General features: G+C 36.7%; 2 protein-coding genes across 3 annotated transcripts in view; both read right to left on the bottom strand.

Moving 5' to 3' along the window:
- The window catches only part of calm2b (calmodulin 2b, (phosphorylase kinase, delta)), a 376,281-nt gene that overhangs the window by 67,961 nt on the left and 292,516 nt on the right, over positions 1-15,804 (bottom strand). The gene's annotated exons all lie outside the window — the stretch shown is intronic.
- On the bottom strand, positions 1,364-11,058 carry fshr (follicle stimulating hormone receptor). Of its 2 annotated transcripts, XM_077200857.1 has the most exons (10): positions 10,462-11,058; positions 7,824-7,895; positions 7,235-7,309; positions 7,037-7,108; positions 6,603-6,677; positions 6,422-6,502; positions 5,308-5,376; positions 5,135-5,209; positions 4,723-4,908; positions 1,364-3,292 (listed from the first exon to the last, which is right to left on the bottom strand). In XM_077200857.1, exons 1-10 carry the CDS (start codon positions 10,644-10,646, stop codon positions 2,131-2,133), a joined length of 2,052 nt encoding a protein of 683 aa, XP_077056972.1. In that variant the 5' UTR covers positions 10,647-11,058; the 3' UTR covers positions 1,364-2,130. The 2 variants fall into 2 exon arrangements, with proteins under 2 accessions (XP_077056972.1, XP_077056971.1); XM_077200856.1 differs by having other exon boundaries at positions 7,037-7,309.

Genomic DNA, 15,804 nt, shown 5'->3' on the forward strand with positions numbered 1-15,804 from the left:
TTTGAGAAATAGTAAGTGAAAAGGATTGTCACCAAGTAGGGATAATTCCCAAACAGTAAATGCGATATTGTTGTCAAATAACCTTATGAAATTCCACGTTTTATTCAGCGAGAGCGAGTATCCAGTTGTAATCTAAGAAATTAAAACTTATTGATCCCGATTGTGAAAAAAGGCCGTAACATTTGGCAGTCCAAAGAAACATCGAGTCAAGAAATAGGTGTTAATAACGGCTGGTATTATTTCAGAAACATCCATCACTGGAACTGAAAGGTCGTGTGGGATGTTATACCACGCAGTAGCCTAAAATGTTCATTTGTGTAATTACGTATACAGAATATTCGCACAACAGTGCACAGAATATATTCTATATTGTATATTATTATTATTATATTCTATTACTGTGAGAATATTCAATAATGTTTGTTGGTGTTTTTGTGACCTGCTTGCTTTTGGTGGATTACAGCGCCATCCAGTGATCAAGTCACAGACTTGAAATTCCCAGGAAACCTGGCCTGTTTTTAAACACTGTTTTTAATGTTCTTAATGTGTACAGAATTAGCCATAATAATATTATCATGATTTATTATAAAAGCATGTGTCTTATGTAGAAACTTGGTCACCATTGAAATGTGGAATCGAATGGAGCACATTCAGTACATGCATTGCTTTTTTAAAAGTAATGATTAAAAATAGATTTTAAAAAAATAATTTTAAAGCCATAATAGTTGCAGTATCTGCTCTCTGCCTTCTCCGTGTGTGGCTCTCTCGCTGTCCACTGTTCCCTTGACTTGCGGCATTGAACCCCTGGCCTTGATACATGAGCCATATCTTCATAACAGATTCCTCTTCTTTGTGGACTTCCTCAGCCCATTTGAGGTTTGAGTTCAGGGTGCCGTGTAGTGCAGCTGCTGTAACTGCCACACACTCCCACTGCTCACAAACATTGCTGTCTAAAAAAAAACCCAGCAGAACAACAGCTCTCTGTCTCAGAGCTAAAACATTATTGCAGGTGCAAAGATAAGAACCGAGGCAGGACTTGGACAGAGTGAAACTCACTCCTAACTTGTCGTGTGCCTCAGTTTGTGTAAAGCAGCCTGCTGCGCTTTACTTTAGTGTGGATGTCCAGTGAAGGATTTATTAATGTACCGTAAGACTTAAAACTCCCATACTCTCAGACATCCTCTCTCATACTGTGGGTGGCCAGTGAGGTTATTGTGACCTTGAACAAACCATTCCAGTGCTGAAGTACTGGAATATTTGCGATAAGAGGGGATGATGGCAAGGGCTATAAATGTCTTCTCAGTTTCAACACGCATGTGAAATGAAATAATACAACAGACAAAAAAACTATTTGAATGGACCTTGAGGTTTTTTTTTTATATTTTGTGTAATTACATTTATATGATGGTTGTTCTTATTTCAAAAGTGAACAAATATACAAAACACACTCCTCAACAAAAACTCACTCCTCAGTTCTCAAAAGCTCCTCAATTTCATTTTTAGCATATTTCTCTGTCAGCAGTATCAGCACAAATCCTTGATGGGATAGTTCACCCAAAAAGTGAAAATTAAATGTTGTTCCAATCTTGTATGCCTTACTTTCTTCCATGGATCACAAAAGTTATTCTGTTTCAATTACTTTTGTTATCTTTCATTGAATGGAAAAAGGCCAGTAAAACATTTTACATTATCTCAAAGAAGAAAAAGTCTTTTTGAAACATTGTGAGGGTGAAATGATGTGATGCCAGACTTTTGGGTGAACTATCCCTATAAATTTGACAACTTTTCCACAAGAACACTAAGTATTAATTAACTTGACAATATGTAATGCTGCATGCTTGTTGAAAGATTAAGATATCTACATTATTCACACTAAAGATATCACCTAATCTCATTTTTTTAACACTAGTGCGTGCAGGATCTGTCAAGAGTAAATCAAGCAGCATCTTGTGAATGGTTTAAGTACTTCTAAAGACATCTGAATCAGTTGACCTGAGAGGTCAAGCACTATAATATCATTATGAGACGCCTTCACCCTATTTAATGCCATAGAAACCTTAAAGAATTCTATATCCAGATTCCACATTTTCCTTATTTATCCTCATTTTTGACTCAAATCAGCATATGGTTTCAGCTGGTCGAACCTGTGTAACGGTGGATTGAGTTAGTGGTCTGTACTTGGGCGATGTGCACCAGGGAGTACAGTGTTCCATCACTAGTCTTTGGCGAAGGCACCATGGCTCCGTTTTGCCCCGAAGAGATCTCAGTGCGGTAAATGTGCGCACGTGTTTTAAAGCAGCCGAACCGGCTAGTCAGAATGAAGAAATCCCTCTTGAAGGTTTTAGTGAAAAAGGCGTAGAGAAATGGGTTTGAGCAGGAATTTATGGGGTAAAAAAGCACCAGCAAGACTTTAGCATGAGAAACTGTGATCAGTGGTAGTTTTAAGGCTGCGGATATGGCGAAAAACGAGATGGGCGCCATACACAGGAAGTCTGTGAAGATGAGCACGGCCATGCGCTTGGCTATACGCATGTCTGCGTTGGCAGGAACGAAGGCAGGGTTGCGGACGGTCAGGTAGATGCGCATATAACAGACACACACAACCAGAAAAGCGGCTACGTTGAGTATGAGCAACAGCACCACGTATCCTTGCGAAAGCGCCGTTTCTACATCCATGGGCAGGCAGATGCTGGTCTTCCTGTAGCTGCTCACTCCCAACATGGGCATCAGAGCAGTCAGCAGGGAGAAAAGCCACCCCGCTGCCATCACTGCGCAGGCATGGCGCAGGCGCAGCTGGCGTTCCAGCTCCATGGCATAAGTGATGGTGTGCCAGCGCTCCAGGGTAATGGCAGTCAGGGTGTAGACGGACAGCTCGCTGGAGAAGACAGTGAAGAAACCGGCCACATGGCACCCTGCTCCCATCTGCCAGTCGATGCCATAGTTGTAGTAGTGGGACTGTGTGTAAATGTCCACACCGGCAATGAGCAACAGGTAAATTCCCATGCAAAGGTCCGCGAAAGCCAAGTGGCACATTAGAAACCTGGGAACGGTCAGTTTGTAGCGACTGGTGAGGAGCACCAGGAGAACAACTAAATTTCCCACGATGGCCAGTATGCAGATGAACCAGATCAGAACACGTAGGAAAGTAAAACCCATGATGTCTTCGCAAGGGTTGAATGCATCTGGTGTAGGGTAGCAGGTCACTTCTATCACATCCTTACAGTGGTCTTTGAAAAAATCTGGCTCCAGGCTGAGGGCACCGGGGTCGTTACACATCTGATTCTTTACAGATCTGTGTGAAACACAAAAAACATCTGAGTGTAGTAGGTTTTCAGTGTTAAAAGAAGAAAATTTAAAATTCTGTCACCATTTACTCATGTTGTTTCAAACCTGTATGACTTTTTTCTAACATGGAACAGAAAGCATACATTTAGCAGAATGTTCATGCTGCTCTTTTCCACACAATGAAAGTCTATGGTGACCAGCTCTTAAACTGACAAAAAGCATCATAAAAGTAATCCATACGACATATGTGCAATATTCCAAGTCTTCTGTACGCTTCTATTTGAGTGCTTTGTGTGAAGAAAAGTCAGTTTGTGTATATTTAAATATGTTCAGTCAATTTCTTTTACAGCATTTTGGTATCAGTAAGGCTTAAACATCGCTTATTCTTGTTTTTCTTGTAACCTGTTGGGACATGCCAAATTTGAAAATGTGATTTTAAACAACTTGAAATATAGAGCAAAAGGCTAACAGACTACTGTTATACTTTAAGGCCAGTTCACACCAACATTAGTGTTTAATCTCATTACAAATTTTCAGATTAGTGTGAACCATACCATTTTTAGGAAGAAGAAAAAACCCCAAGGCATTAAGGTCCGACCCTAACCCCACCCCTAAACCGAACTCTTAAACCGAAATTGCACGAATTCCTACGATTTCGGTAAAAGGTGAAATATTTCAAATAATTGCCACGAGAGTGCACTGGAACATTCAGTCTGATTTTAGCATGTAATTTGCCTGTTTAGACCAATGCGTAAAAAAACAGCCGACAGGCTGAATGAAAATGCAAATTCACTTTCTGACAGTAGGTGGCACTTGTAGAAAAGTAGAAATTAGGATACCCCAATACACAGAGTGCTGCAACTTTTGGTTTCTGGCACATGCTTGTCATAAAGAAAGGAATTCAAACAGCTGTTTAGCCGTTCAGATTTTTGTGTTAGCCATAGTGTTTATCCATCAACATCAAATACAAGAGTACAGAAACTAAAGAGCCGGTTCCAGGCAGCAAAATACCAAATCCTAGTTTTATGTAACAGCAGTGAATCTGGGCATGTGACCAAAAGTGCACATTTTAACGGTTGGCCAGCTATTCTTCGCTATGCGATGGAAAAGTAATTCTGACGCATTGACGATACACGAATATCTGTGTCAGTCTCAGTCATAATTGACTCACAGTCGGTCATCGAAATTAAAGTGTTTATCGCAAGGAATATTTGTCAGGTCGTCCATAAAACAGACCTTTATGGAGCTTTTTTGGCAACTTTTGCGCTTTTTGGGACCATCTATTTACAGTGTATGGAAAAGAGCAGCGTACACATCCTGTCTTATAAATCCTTTTGTTAAGGAAAGAAACCACATAGGCTTGGAACAATATGAGGATGAGTAACTCATAACAGAATAATCAGTTGTGATGTAATTGAATGTAATTTTGTAACTGACTTGTGCTTCTTGAAGTTTTTGAAGGCACAACAGTGGCTGGGGTATGTCAGATTGGCTTGCGTGAGCTCAGTAAACAGCTCAAGGCTTGGAAGCCTCCTTAGAGAGTAGACCGAGATGGCTGTCAGAAGCTTAAGGGTCCTCAGCATGCTTTCTGGTAGCGTGTGGACTGCAGTACGTGAGATGTCCCTGTAATGACAGCAGCCATTTCAGTGTCCAATGCAGGATTTGATGTGCGTAGATTGTTGTTGAACTATATGCACACACTAATAGTGTACAAACCAGGTAACAGGTTCGTGTGAGTGTAACAGGAATTGCTGTGAGAGCTTGTCCTGCATGAGGACATAGAGTGGGTGTGTGGTGCTCCAGCTGGTGAGTTGTATTGTTGTTGAAAGTCAGAGTTGTTCATGCTTACAGAACGATGGGGCCTTCAGCTCCTATAAAGGCGTAACTATGGATGTGATTCAGCTGCTGGTTTCCCATGAGAAAGCTGTGAGAAAGAGAGAGAAAGGGATTAGACGAAAGATTAGAGGTTTTATGTTTGATGCTAATTTATAAATATATATAAAAAAATGTAACTGAACTCACAGTTTCTCAATTTTAGTACCATTGAATGCATAGCTGTCTATCTCACGAATCCCATTCTTCGTTAATCTCCTACAAAGAGTACATTAAGATAGACCAGTTTCCAAAAGTTTAGGGCGCTTTTAAAAGAAGGCTCTTATTCTCTCCAAGGCTGCATTTATTTAATCAAAAATACAGTAAAACTAATATTGTGAAATACTACTACAATTAAAAAAATAACTTTTTCTTTATTAATATATTTTAAAAAGTAAAGTCTTCCTGTGATGCAAAGCTGAATTTTCAGCATCATTAATCCAGTCTTCAGTCACATGATTCTTCAGAAATCATTCTAATATGATGATTTGGTGCTCAAGAAACGTTTCTTATTATTATCAATGTTGAAAACAGTTCTGCTGCTTAATATATTCTTGGTGGAAACTGTGATACACTTTTTTTTGGGATTCTTTGATTAATAGAAAGTTCAAAAGAACAGCATTTATTTTAAATATATATATATATATATATATATATATATATATATATATAATGTGTCCAGAGAGACTCTACAGCAACACAAACCGCTCAAGGTCATCCGTAAGAAGCTGGTCCGCAAGACCCTGGACATGATCAAGAAGATCGCGGAGGAGGAGTACAATGACTAGTTCAAATGACAATAAAGATGTATAATGTTACAAATATATATATATATATATATATATATATATATATATATATATATATATATATATTTGTAACATTATACATCTTTATTGTCATTTGATCCATTTAACATCCTTGCTGAACATAACTATTATTATTATTATTTTAATCTGACCAAAAACTTTGAAACAGGAGTTTATATAAAGTATAAATCTGTTACATTTCCATGTATGGTAAACATTTTGTTTGTCAATTTAATGTAATTTTGTGTAATATATTTTTTTTTTAAATAGTTTGAAAGGGTAATTTAACAGCAGTTGTAAAGTAGCTTGTGTTTGTCATACGCCAAGACAAACTAGTATAGTATATGTAAGTATAGTGTGCATTATTATTCAATAAATCAACAACCCATCACATCATTCATTCCTCACATAAAGAATAACTCTTTGGGAATAATCAATCACACAGTTGCACTTACAGCTCAGTTATGGTGGCGCTGGTCAATCCGAGGAAAGCGTTACTGGGAATTCTCTCTATGTGCATATTATCTTCGAAATCACTATAACATAGATTTGATATAGCAGATTTGAACAGTATATAGATAATTTATTCTAATAAATATACATTAAGACAGTGACACAGGATGAGTAGAGACTTACAATAGAAATTCAAGAGCATCAGAGTTGATTTTTGAAAAATCAGGAAGGATTTTGAGACCAGTGTTTGATATTGTCCTGGAGGAATACACACATGCACACATACACATGCACACACACACACAGCGAGAGAGAGAGAGAGAGAGAGAGAGAGAGAGAGAGAGAGGCAAGGAGACAAGTGTAATGAATGTAATACGTCAGAGTGGCATTTGTATTTTGTCTTTGCATCTGTAGCCTTTGTTTCCTGTGAGAAACATTTGATATGGAAATTGACCCTTGATTCTGCTTTTATTGAGGTCTTTCAGGACTCTTAACATAATTATAGGCTAAAACTCATGTGGGAATATACTCCCTTTAAATTGCTGAACTACAGCTTGAAACCGCAATGATTCAGAGTTTACTAGACACAAGAGTAATGAAGACAGAAAATAACTCACAGATACCGTAGCTTTGGAAGTCTCCAGAAGGCATCGCTGTGCATCACGAGGTTTTTGGATTTTGTAATAGTTCTGTCAGATAGGTGGACAGATAGGTAGGTTATTGTGTGTTTCATAATATTTACTACAATATTTGTTTCCAATGTGTCGACAAGAATGTGATTGGACGTTATTTCCACACGCAGTGCAGCAATATACATTTCCTGTAGTTCTGTCAGGTTGGAGAAGGCAAAGGCTTCAATTTGCTCAAGAGCACCATTCTCGGACACCACTCTGAAGAGGAAAATAATAATCATATAGCAACAGATATTATTATGAGCTGTCTAAAGCTTCTTGCAATACATTGATTCAACATCTTAATTGCCATTCACAGTGTTCACTATTTGCATCTATTGAAGTGCATTGGGGGAATTCGAATCACTTTACAAATGCTGATTTGAGATATAAAATATAATAAATGGACAATAAAGAATCACACTTGTCAATTTCTCTCACTTAGGTTTTGCAGTATTTTCCTGTGATACATATCTCCAATGTTTGGGTCACTGTTAAACATCATGTTCCATATTAAAGTCTAAACATATTCAATCAAGACTAAATATCATGTGTTTATATGCGCTTTTGCTAAACTAAGCCAAAAGCCAAAAAAGAGATGTGGGCAATCAGAAGCAATTTCTCTGGTTTTTGATTGTTTGAATGCTTTCTAATCTCCATGTGCATTCTTGCTGAATATGCACTTCCATGTTTTTGTAGTAAACATCTCTGTATCCTTCACTCTCACACTCACATTCTCTTCAGCTCATGTAGTTCAGACAGGGCTGCTCGGTGAAACACGCTGATCTGAGTCAGTTTGATCTCCCTGCGTAAAATTAAATAGAAGAGATGTGATTCACCATCCAACAATTCATTACCATCAATGTATTGCAGTTATAAATATCACAGTCTATTCAAATGTGAATGTTTTATGAGCAATCAGATGTAAATGTTGGCATAGCTATATCAGATATGGCCGTTTTTTTTTAGTTTTGCATCCACCAGATTGCCACTCATTTATTTTCAATATAATTTAATAAGTCAGTCGACTCTGCAGCCATTTTGGTAAGACACAGTTATATTTTCTAAAGGTAATCTGGCAGACTGGCTGAATCACTCTCTCATGGCAGTTCGTTCATAACTTTTTTCACATATCAGCGGATTGGTGGTTATTGTTCGGTAATTTATTATTATTATCACGGTAATTTACATGAATTCTTAAAAATGGCATGTTTCTGTACGAATCAGTGTATAAAAACTCATACATTTTCTCATGAGATCGGGCCGGCTCAAATTTAGAGTATCAGAATGTGTGTGTTCTCCTAAAAACTCTTTCCAAGTGTTTGTGAACTATATATATATATATGTGAGCTGTATCCTCATGAAAGTAAGTTATGAACAGAATGAGTCATAGCAGAAACTAGGTCATTCAAGATGTGAAATGTTATGAGAAATAGGAACAGTTACCAGTAGCCTATTTACAGACAACAGCAAATGATCTTTTTACTGTCAAGCTTTTTGTGTAATTGTTTTTGCACACTGCCATTAGTGTCTGTGTCCTTCCTGTGGATATTCATTCCTGTAATCCCTCAGAAATGCAGACAGCACAATTACACAAAGCACACTTAGTGCCTTTTAAAGCAAATGGTGTTGGTAAGAAATATTGATATTAAAAATGAGAAAAATCACTTTATCTTTGTTATGTCATTTGACTGTTTTGATTCTTGTTATTTTTACTTATATTGTCTCTGACTGAGCTTTGGGAGGGTTTATCTGTATGGCTGACCAGTGTTGGAAGCGATCATTATTTTTATTTTTGTGATTTCGTTTGGTGCTGTTAGTGGTGCAGAAAATACAAACTGCAGCTTTTAGAACTCATCATACATGACAGAATCAGGGTTATTATTGTTAACTGAAACTAAAACCATAAATATATAAAAATCAGGAAACAAATTTAACATTTAAGGGAAATAAAATCAAATAAAAAAAAACATTTTTCATTTTGTTTAACTTGTAGTAACAAATAGTTAACTCAAACTAATCAATAAAAATGATTATATATATATACATATATAAGATTCTGATGTTTTAGAGACATTTGCCTTTATCTTTGCAGTTATAAAGAGGGAAATATTCCGGAAAGCACAGAACTGTTCATTCCTGATGAACTGTTCACGCTGAGAAACACAAGCTGACAAGCTTGTGGTGCTCTTTGGAAAAGTAATGAACGCAAAACGTAGACAGATATTTGTGTGAAATGTGTGATCAAGCAGAGCATCTTGAGATACATTCAGCTGGGCACCCTTTTCCAAACTGACTGACAGTCGGCTCAAAACAGAAATACAACCCATGATTAACCTGCTTGAGGAGCCAAAGATAGCATCTTCATGTTTACATCTCTGTCTCTTTGACTGGCTGAAATCAGTTGACTTAAATAACAAATGACTTCATGCGATACATTTGACATAAAAAAACACACTCCCCCATATATCAGACTTGAGAATACATTTGAAGGACGATAGCCTTGAGATTACAAAAAAATATTCTGGGTCTTACAACAGAAACATGTATTCTTTCCAAAACCACAACAACAAGCTCTGGAACAATAACAATGTCATTGAGATTCTCAGATTTTTTTTTATAGGGCTGTCAAGCTTTTGACATTACTTTCATTATGATGTTCATTTAAATGATTATTTATTTAATAATTTTATTTACAATAAAAGTTTGAAAAGTAGCGCACAAGTCAGTATAATCAATTTTTAAATTGATTAAAAGTTACTATATAAATGTTTTTAAATGACAAAAAAAGTTTCTTAAAAAATGTATCCAATACATTAAAAAATTCATATTTTATTTTGTAATTTAATAATATTTTATAGTAACATTTAATAATAATAATTGTAATGAAAAGTGATTATACTGATTGTATTTAACCATTACAGTTTTATTTTGGTATTTACTGTATTGTAGCATCTATTCATTTTTAAATTATCTTTTATTTTTATAGTTTATAGTTTTTTAGTCTTTTAGTTTAATATTTAGTACATTTTATATCTGCTTTTGTCATTTCTTATTAGTTTTTGTTAGATTTTTTCTGTATTTTTTGTAATTCTAGTACTTAAACTTAAACGTTACATTTATCATTTTCGTTGCAGTTTTTTTTATTAAATTTTATTTGAAACTTTATTTTTATAGTTTTAGTTAATAATAACAACACATACCTACTGTAAGCTTCAACATCCAAAACAACTATGTGGCAACCAAATATTTGAAATTAATATCAAATTTAAATGCTTTTAATATGGAACGTGTCTATTAAATACCTGAAATTTTAGATCTAGTTGTTTATTACTATACATGCATTTGTGTGCGTGTTTGTTTATACTCACACAAATGTGGTATTTTTCGGTATATTTCTTGGCATCTCATGGACCTTGTTGCCCAGACAGAAGAAACAGCGAGTTGTACCATTAAATGAGCAGAAATGAGATCCAGCAAACATGCCTTCTGCGTGTGGCATGGACCAGCCAAGACTAAAGCAGAGCATCATCCACCAGACCATTCTCTTTATCATCTTCTCTTAGAGGTGGAAGCGTTTTGACAGTGTTTGTGAACTGAGGCCTCTAGTTTAGCGTCCTGAAGCAGCTCCTGGTCTCCTCTGATGTTCAGGTGAGTGCTGGGCTGGACCGCTCAGATTGGTCTTGTTACGTGCGTGCTGTTTTCTGGTTGTAGTGGTCTGTTCTTGTGAAGCTGAAGGAGGCTGATCTCTTTCTAAGAGGCGTGTTGGTCAGAAGCTCTACAGCCAGAGCCAAGGGAGACCTTGGGAGAGAGGTCCTCTGATAACAAACAAATGTTTTGTTCATTCCTCCCCTCTGAACCTCATTTCTTCAGAACGTGAATGCGGTCCTCCCATCTATACTGAGCTCCAAAAGTCCTAGAAAAGCTACACTCAAAACGCTCTTCCTGTGGCAATATTCATTGTGAAGTTACCATTGTTACTTTTTTGGCAATAAGTGCAATCTACTTGGTAAACATCTATTTTCCTTCTCTATTCTATTTGCTTGTGCACAATTTCCATTTGTGGAATCAGATTGGCATGTAAGGGAAGCACATTATGAATTATAGCCGGTTTGGCACTATAGTTGGCTTGTGAGTGCTGGTCTCCCTCAGGGAATGACCGGAGCTGTTTAGTCTTAGAAAATTTGTTTGAGTCTGACATGTGTAAGTTTGATAGTACTGAACTGTGTGTTCAGACACACCAAACACACACACACATGTTGGGTTTTCATGTTTTATGGGGACATTCCATAGACATTATGATTTTTATACTGTAAAAACTGTATATGCTATACCCTTACACTAACCCTATATACCCATCACAGAAAACTTTATACATTTTTACATTTTCAAAAAACATCAACTAGTATGATTTATAAGCTTTTTTTCTCCTCATGGGGACCAAAAAATGTTCCCACAATGACAAGGATTTCGGATATTGCCATTTTTGTACAGTTCATAGCGTAGGGTTTACCAGGACCACACACACACACTAGCACTCAATCTCATATTAGATATTAGTGAAAGTTTTTAAAAATGCATCAAATAATATAGAACTGGAAAACCTTGTTAAATTTACAGTACAAAGTGGATTGCCGTAAATTCAGTGTAAAAATGTAGTGACATTGTTTTAGGCATTGGATGGTATTTTGGTATGATTGTTGCCTGGTTTTGGATTTAAAGTGGGCAGGACTCTCAGGGTGGGTTTGGGTGGGCCATGTCCCCCTGCATTACCCCCTGTGGAGCCAGGAGCCAATTTTAATGCATGTATATTTTTATAACCACATATTTCATTAAATGATATAATGTTATTGTATCAACCAAATCGAAAATATGTTTTAGGGGTTGTAAGTGGTAAGTAGATTAGTCACTTTATATACCCTTTATATACATTCACCGGCCATGCACTTTATTAGGTGCACCTTACTAGTACCAGGTTGAACCCCCTTTTGCCTTAATTCGTCATGGTATAGATTCAACAAGATGCTGATTGCATTCCTCATTTTGGTCCATATTGACATGATAGCATCGCGCGGTTACTGCAGATTTGCTGGAAAGTGTGCCAAGAAAATATCCCCCACACCATCACCAGCCTGAACTGCTGACACAAGGCAGGATGGATCCATGCGTTCATGTTGTTTACGCCAAATTCTGACCCTATGTGTCGCAGCAGAACTCGAGACTCATCAGAGCAAGCTGCGTTTTCCAATCTTCTACAGTCCAATTTAGGTGAGCCCGTGCGAATTGTACCCTCAGTTTCCTGTTCTCAGCTGACAGGAGTGACACGGGGTGATGATCTACTGCTGTAGCCTTTCTCCGACATGTGTGTTCAGATGCTCTTCTGCAGACCTCTGTCGTAATGAGTTTCTATTTGAATTACTGTTGCCTTTCTATCAGCTCGAACCAGCCAAGTCATTCTCCTCTGACCTCTGACATCAACAAGGCATTTTCACTCACTGGATATCTTCTCTTTTACGGACCAAACCTGAGATCCCAGTAGATCAACAGTTTCTGAAATACTCAGACCAGCCTATCTGGCACCAATAACAATGTAACATTCAAGTCACTTATCACCTTTCTTCCTCATTCTGATGCTCGGTTTGATGTTTGAACTCCAGCTGATCCTCTTCTTGACCATGTCTGCAAGCCTAAATGCATTGAGTTGTTGCCATGTGATTGGCTGATTAGATATTTGCGTCAACGAGCAGTTAAGGTGAGTGTATATTTTCTCTGTAAACTGATATCTACTCAGAAAACCCTTTATGTTCATGTAAATGTTCATAGTAAATTGTGTTTTTTTTTCATTTTCTAAGCACATTTTTACTTTATTTCATACTGTTTTTAAGTTCAAATATATTTTTCAGACCTTGTCTGGCATTGGAGAGGAAAATAACTATTCTATTGGAAAAGAAAAAAAATCAATGTTGAGTTTTAATTGCTGTGCACTGCTGGTGCTGTGTGTACTTGTGTTAAAAAGTGCTGTGAGAACCATGATTGGAATACAGCCATGCCAGAGAGCTTTATAAAACAGTTTGAATAAATGGATAACCTTGAGGAGTAGTTAGTAGGGAAAGGGAGGTTTTACTCAATGTTATTTATATAAAAACATCTGTTTCTTTGGCCTGAACATTCTTAAATACAAAAAATAAAACCATACTATTAAATAATGTTGGATTTATTGTGGATCCATTTGAGCACCAGTTAAATAATGACTACGAATTTTTAATTTAAGATATAATTCCCACAATACAGCTGAAGCTTTAGATGCTTTTGAACGCACACATCTTTGTAACGCCGCAATAATTAGAAACGATAGTGAAGCAAAGTGAATATTTAGGTCAATTCCTGTTTAGTTACTACAGAATCCCAAAAGCGAGAGTGAGTGAACGAGGGAAATGAGTCCGTGTCGCTGCATCTGTTTGAAATACACAATTAAGCCCTCTCAGCAACATTCTTATTTTACCTTGATGATAAGGATGGTGAAGGTGCTAAAAATAGCTAGGTGGGATAGGCAATCAGAAGACTGTTCCTGTCTTATCAAGCTCAGGTGAATACACAACAGAGTGCACAGGAAACATATGAGCTACTGTAATAAGAAATGAAGGCGAGAGAAAGAAGAAGAATGTAACACTTTGCGTAAACTGCTACTAATAATAATTATAATAATGATAAACTATTTAATTGGAATGAAAATACCTAAACATTCTTAAAACAAGATAAAAATGAACGTAGATTGCATATTATAAATTAATCATATAAAAAATTATATTATGAAATTACAAAAAATGTTACATTTAATATAAATATGACATATTTCATATAAAACAAAAATAATATATTATATTAATTAAAAAAGATTGAATATGGTTAACATAAGACAAGTATGTTAAAAATGGAGTTAAAATACATGTGTTTCATTAAGTTCTCTTATCTTATACAACTTTACTTCTAAAGTAAATTGGATATTTTCACTTGAAAACAAGACGAAAATTGTTATATAATAATAACAATATAAAAACTATTTAATTCCAATAAAAATCCTTAAAACAAGATGAATTTACTTAGATTGCATATTACACATTAATCTTATGAAAAAGGTTGAATTATAAAATTATAAAAATTATTATTATTATTATTAATATAATATATATATATATATATATATATATATATATATATATATATATATATATATATATATTACTGCTGGGCAACGATTAAAATTTTTAATCGCGATTAATCGCATTGTTATGCGCAAAATTGAACAATGACTTCTAAAGTAGTGTATTGCACACTTTTGATTTAAATGTACTGCTATATACACAAAAGTCCAATAACTTTAAACAAATAAGGTGCTTTTATACCAGCAGCATTCCCTTTACACAGTAATCTCAAATCTCAAACATTAATGTAATCAAATCAAATATTTAAACAAAGCTATTTGCCACTGCCATGCAGGGCATTACCTGTTATCTAGTTTGTTAAAACGAGTCCAGTTTTCTTGTTTGTTTTTCTGAACAGGTATCAACAGGTATCTTTTATCAGGGAGCAGCAGAAACAGTCTATGTAGTAGTCAGAGGTCATGATCACTACTACAGATATAAGTCGACCAACGTTACTTATAGTAGCTTAGGTTTGGTCATGCCATGGTTTCCCACGTAAGATTGCATTAAACAGAGTAAAAAAAACAATTTATACTTTATACTCACGCCGTAGCTGTGTAGCGCGCGTACACTTCGGCGTACCCTGACGTGCACCTCTCCAAAAATGTATCGTCAATTCTACGCGTACCGCAAGCGCTGTGATTGCTAGAACCGCTCCCCGGGTTTCACGTGCTCCCTCTGCATGTGTAATTGCGCGTCAACGCGGACAACGACGCAGAGATATAAATGAAAACCAACGCGTAGTCTATAGCGTACAGTCTTCGGCGTAGGTCCGACGCAGAAGTATAAATCAGCTAAGAGTGAGGTGAAGTGGTCGAGCACAAGGTGCAGCGACAAGCGGGTGCGTTCCTGTGAAACTGTTGCGGTCATGCTCGCCTCACGCACGCGCCCGCGCCCGCTCGTTGCCGAAGTTGAATTGTCTATAACTTTTTATAAAGGACGCGCAGCACAAATCATTAGAAGAGAGACTGATCCTCGGCTCGCTGTTAGTGAGTATGGCTTTTATAGGTACTATCCATAGAGCGCCTGTCATTCACTCGCGGAGCGCAGCCCTTTAACTGTTCACCTGAGAGAACCTGCCTCTCTCCACTGCTTGTTTGGGTAGTCTGTTTGCTGGCTGACCAACATCCCACACCTCTTGTGATCATGGTTTGACTGTAGGCCTATGTGTATTCAGAGCCAGTGAGCAACGGACTTTCAAAATAATAATAATAAAAAAACTGCGTTAACGTGCGATAAAAAAATTGTCGGCATTAAAGGTATAGCGGAGGATCTTTCCGAATTTTAGAGAAGACCCGCCCTCTCCAATTTTTTTAAAAAAATGCACATATGCGCAACACTCTTTGCTCCCGAGAGGGAACGCCTATTAAACGTGTTGAGTGACCGATGACTCAAGACATGATATGCAATGGAGAAGTAGCTTGTTGCATTTGTGTAATAAATACTATGGTGAACACATTGTAATTATCGAAAATGAACACACAAGGTTTTAGATTATTTCAGCGTGATACC

Source organism: Siphateles boraxobius, unplaced genomic scaffold, assembly GCF_051911475.1.
Source record: "Siphateles boraxobius isolate OS27281-9 unplaced genomic scaffold, OSU_SipBor_1 46, whole genome shotgun sequence".
Taxonomy (NCBI): domain Eukaryota; kingdom Metazoa; phylum Chordata; class Actinopteri; order Cypriniformes; family Leuciscidae; genus Siphateles; species Siphateles boraxobius.

Bases quoted from the DNA above. Each gene is read 5' to 3' on its own strand.
- fshr (XM_077200856.1), bottom strand. From the start codon at position 10,646: ATGATAAAGAGAATGGTCTGGTGGATGATGCTCTGCTTTAGTCTTGGC. The intron at 7,310-7,823 runs GTGAGTGTGAGA...TTTCCTCTTCAG, and splicing joins CTACATGAGCTGAAGAGAAT to AGTGGTGTCCGAGAATGGTG. The intron at 6,678-7,036 runs GTGAGTTATTTT...GTATTCCTCCAG, and splicing joins CTTCCAAAGCTACGGTATCT to GACAATATCAAACACTGGTC.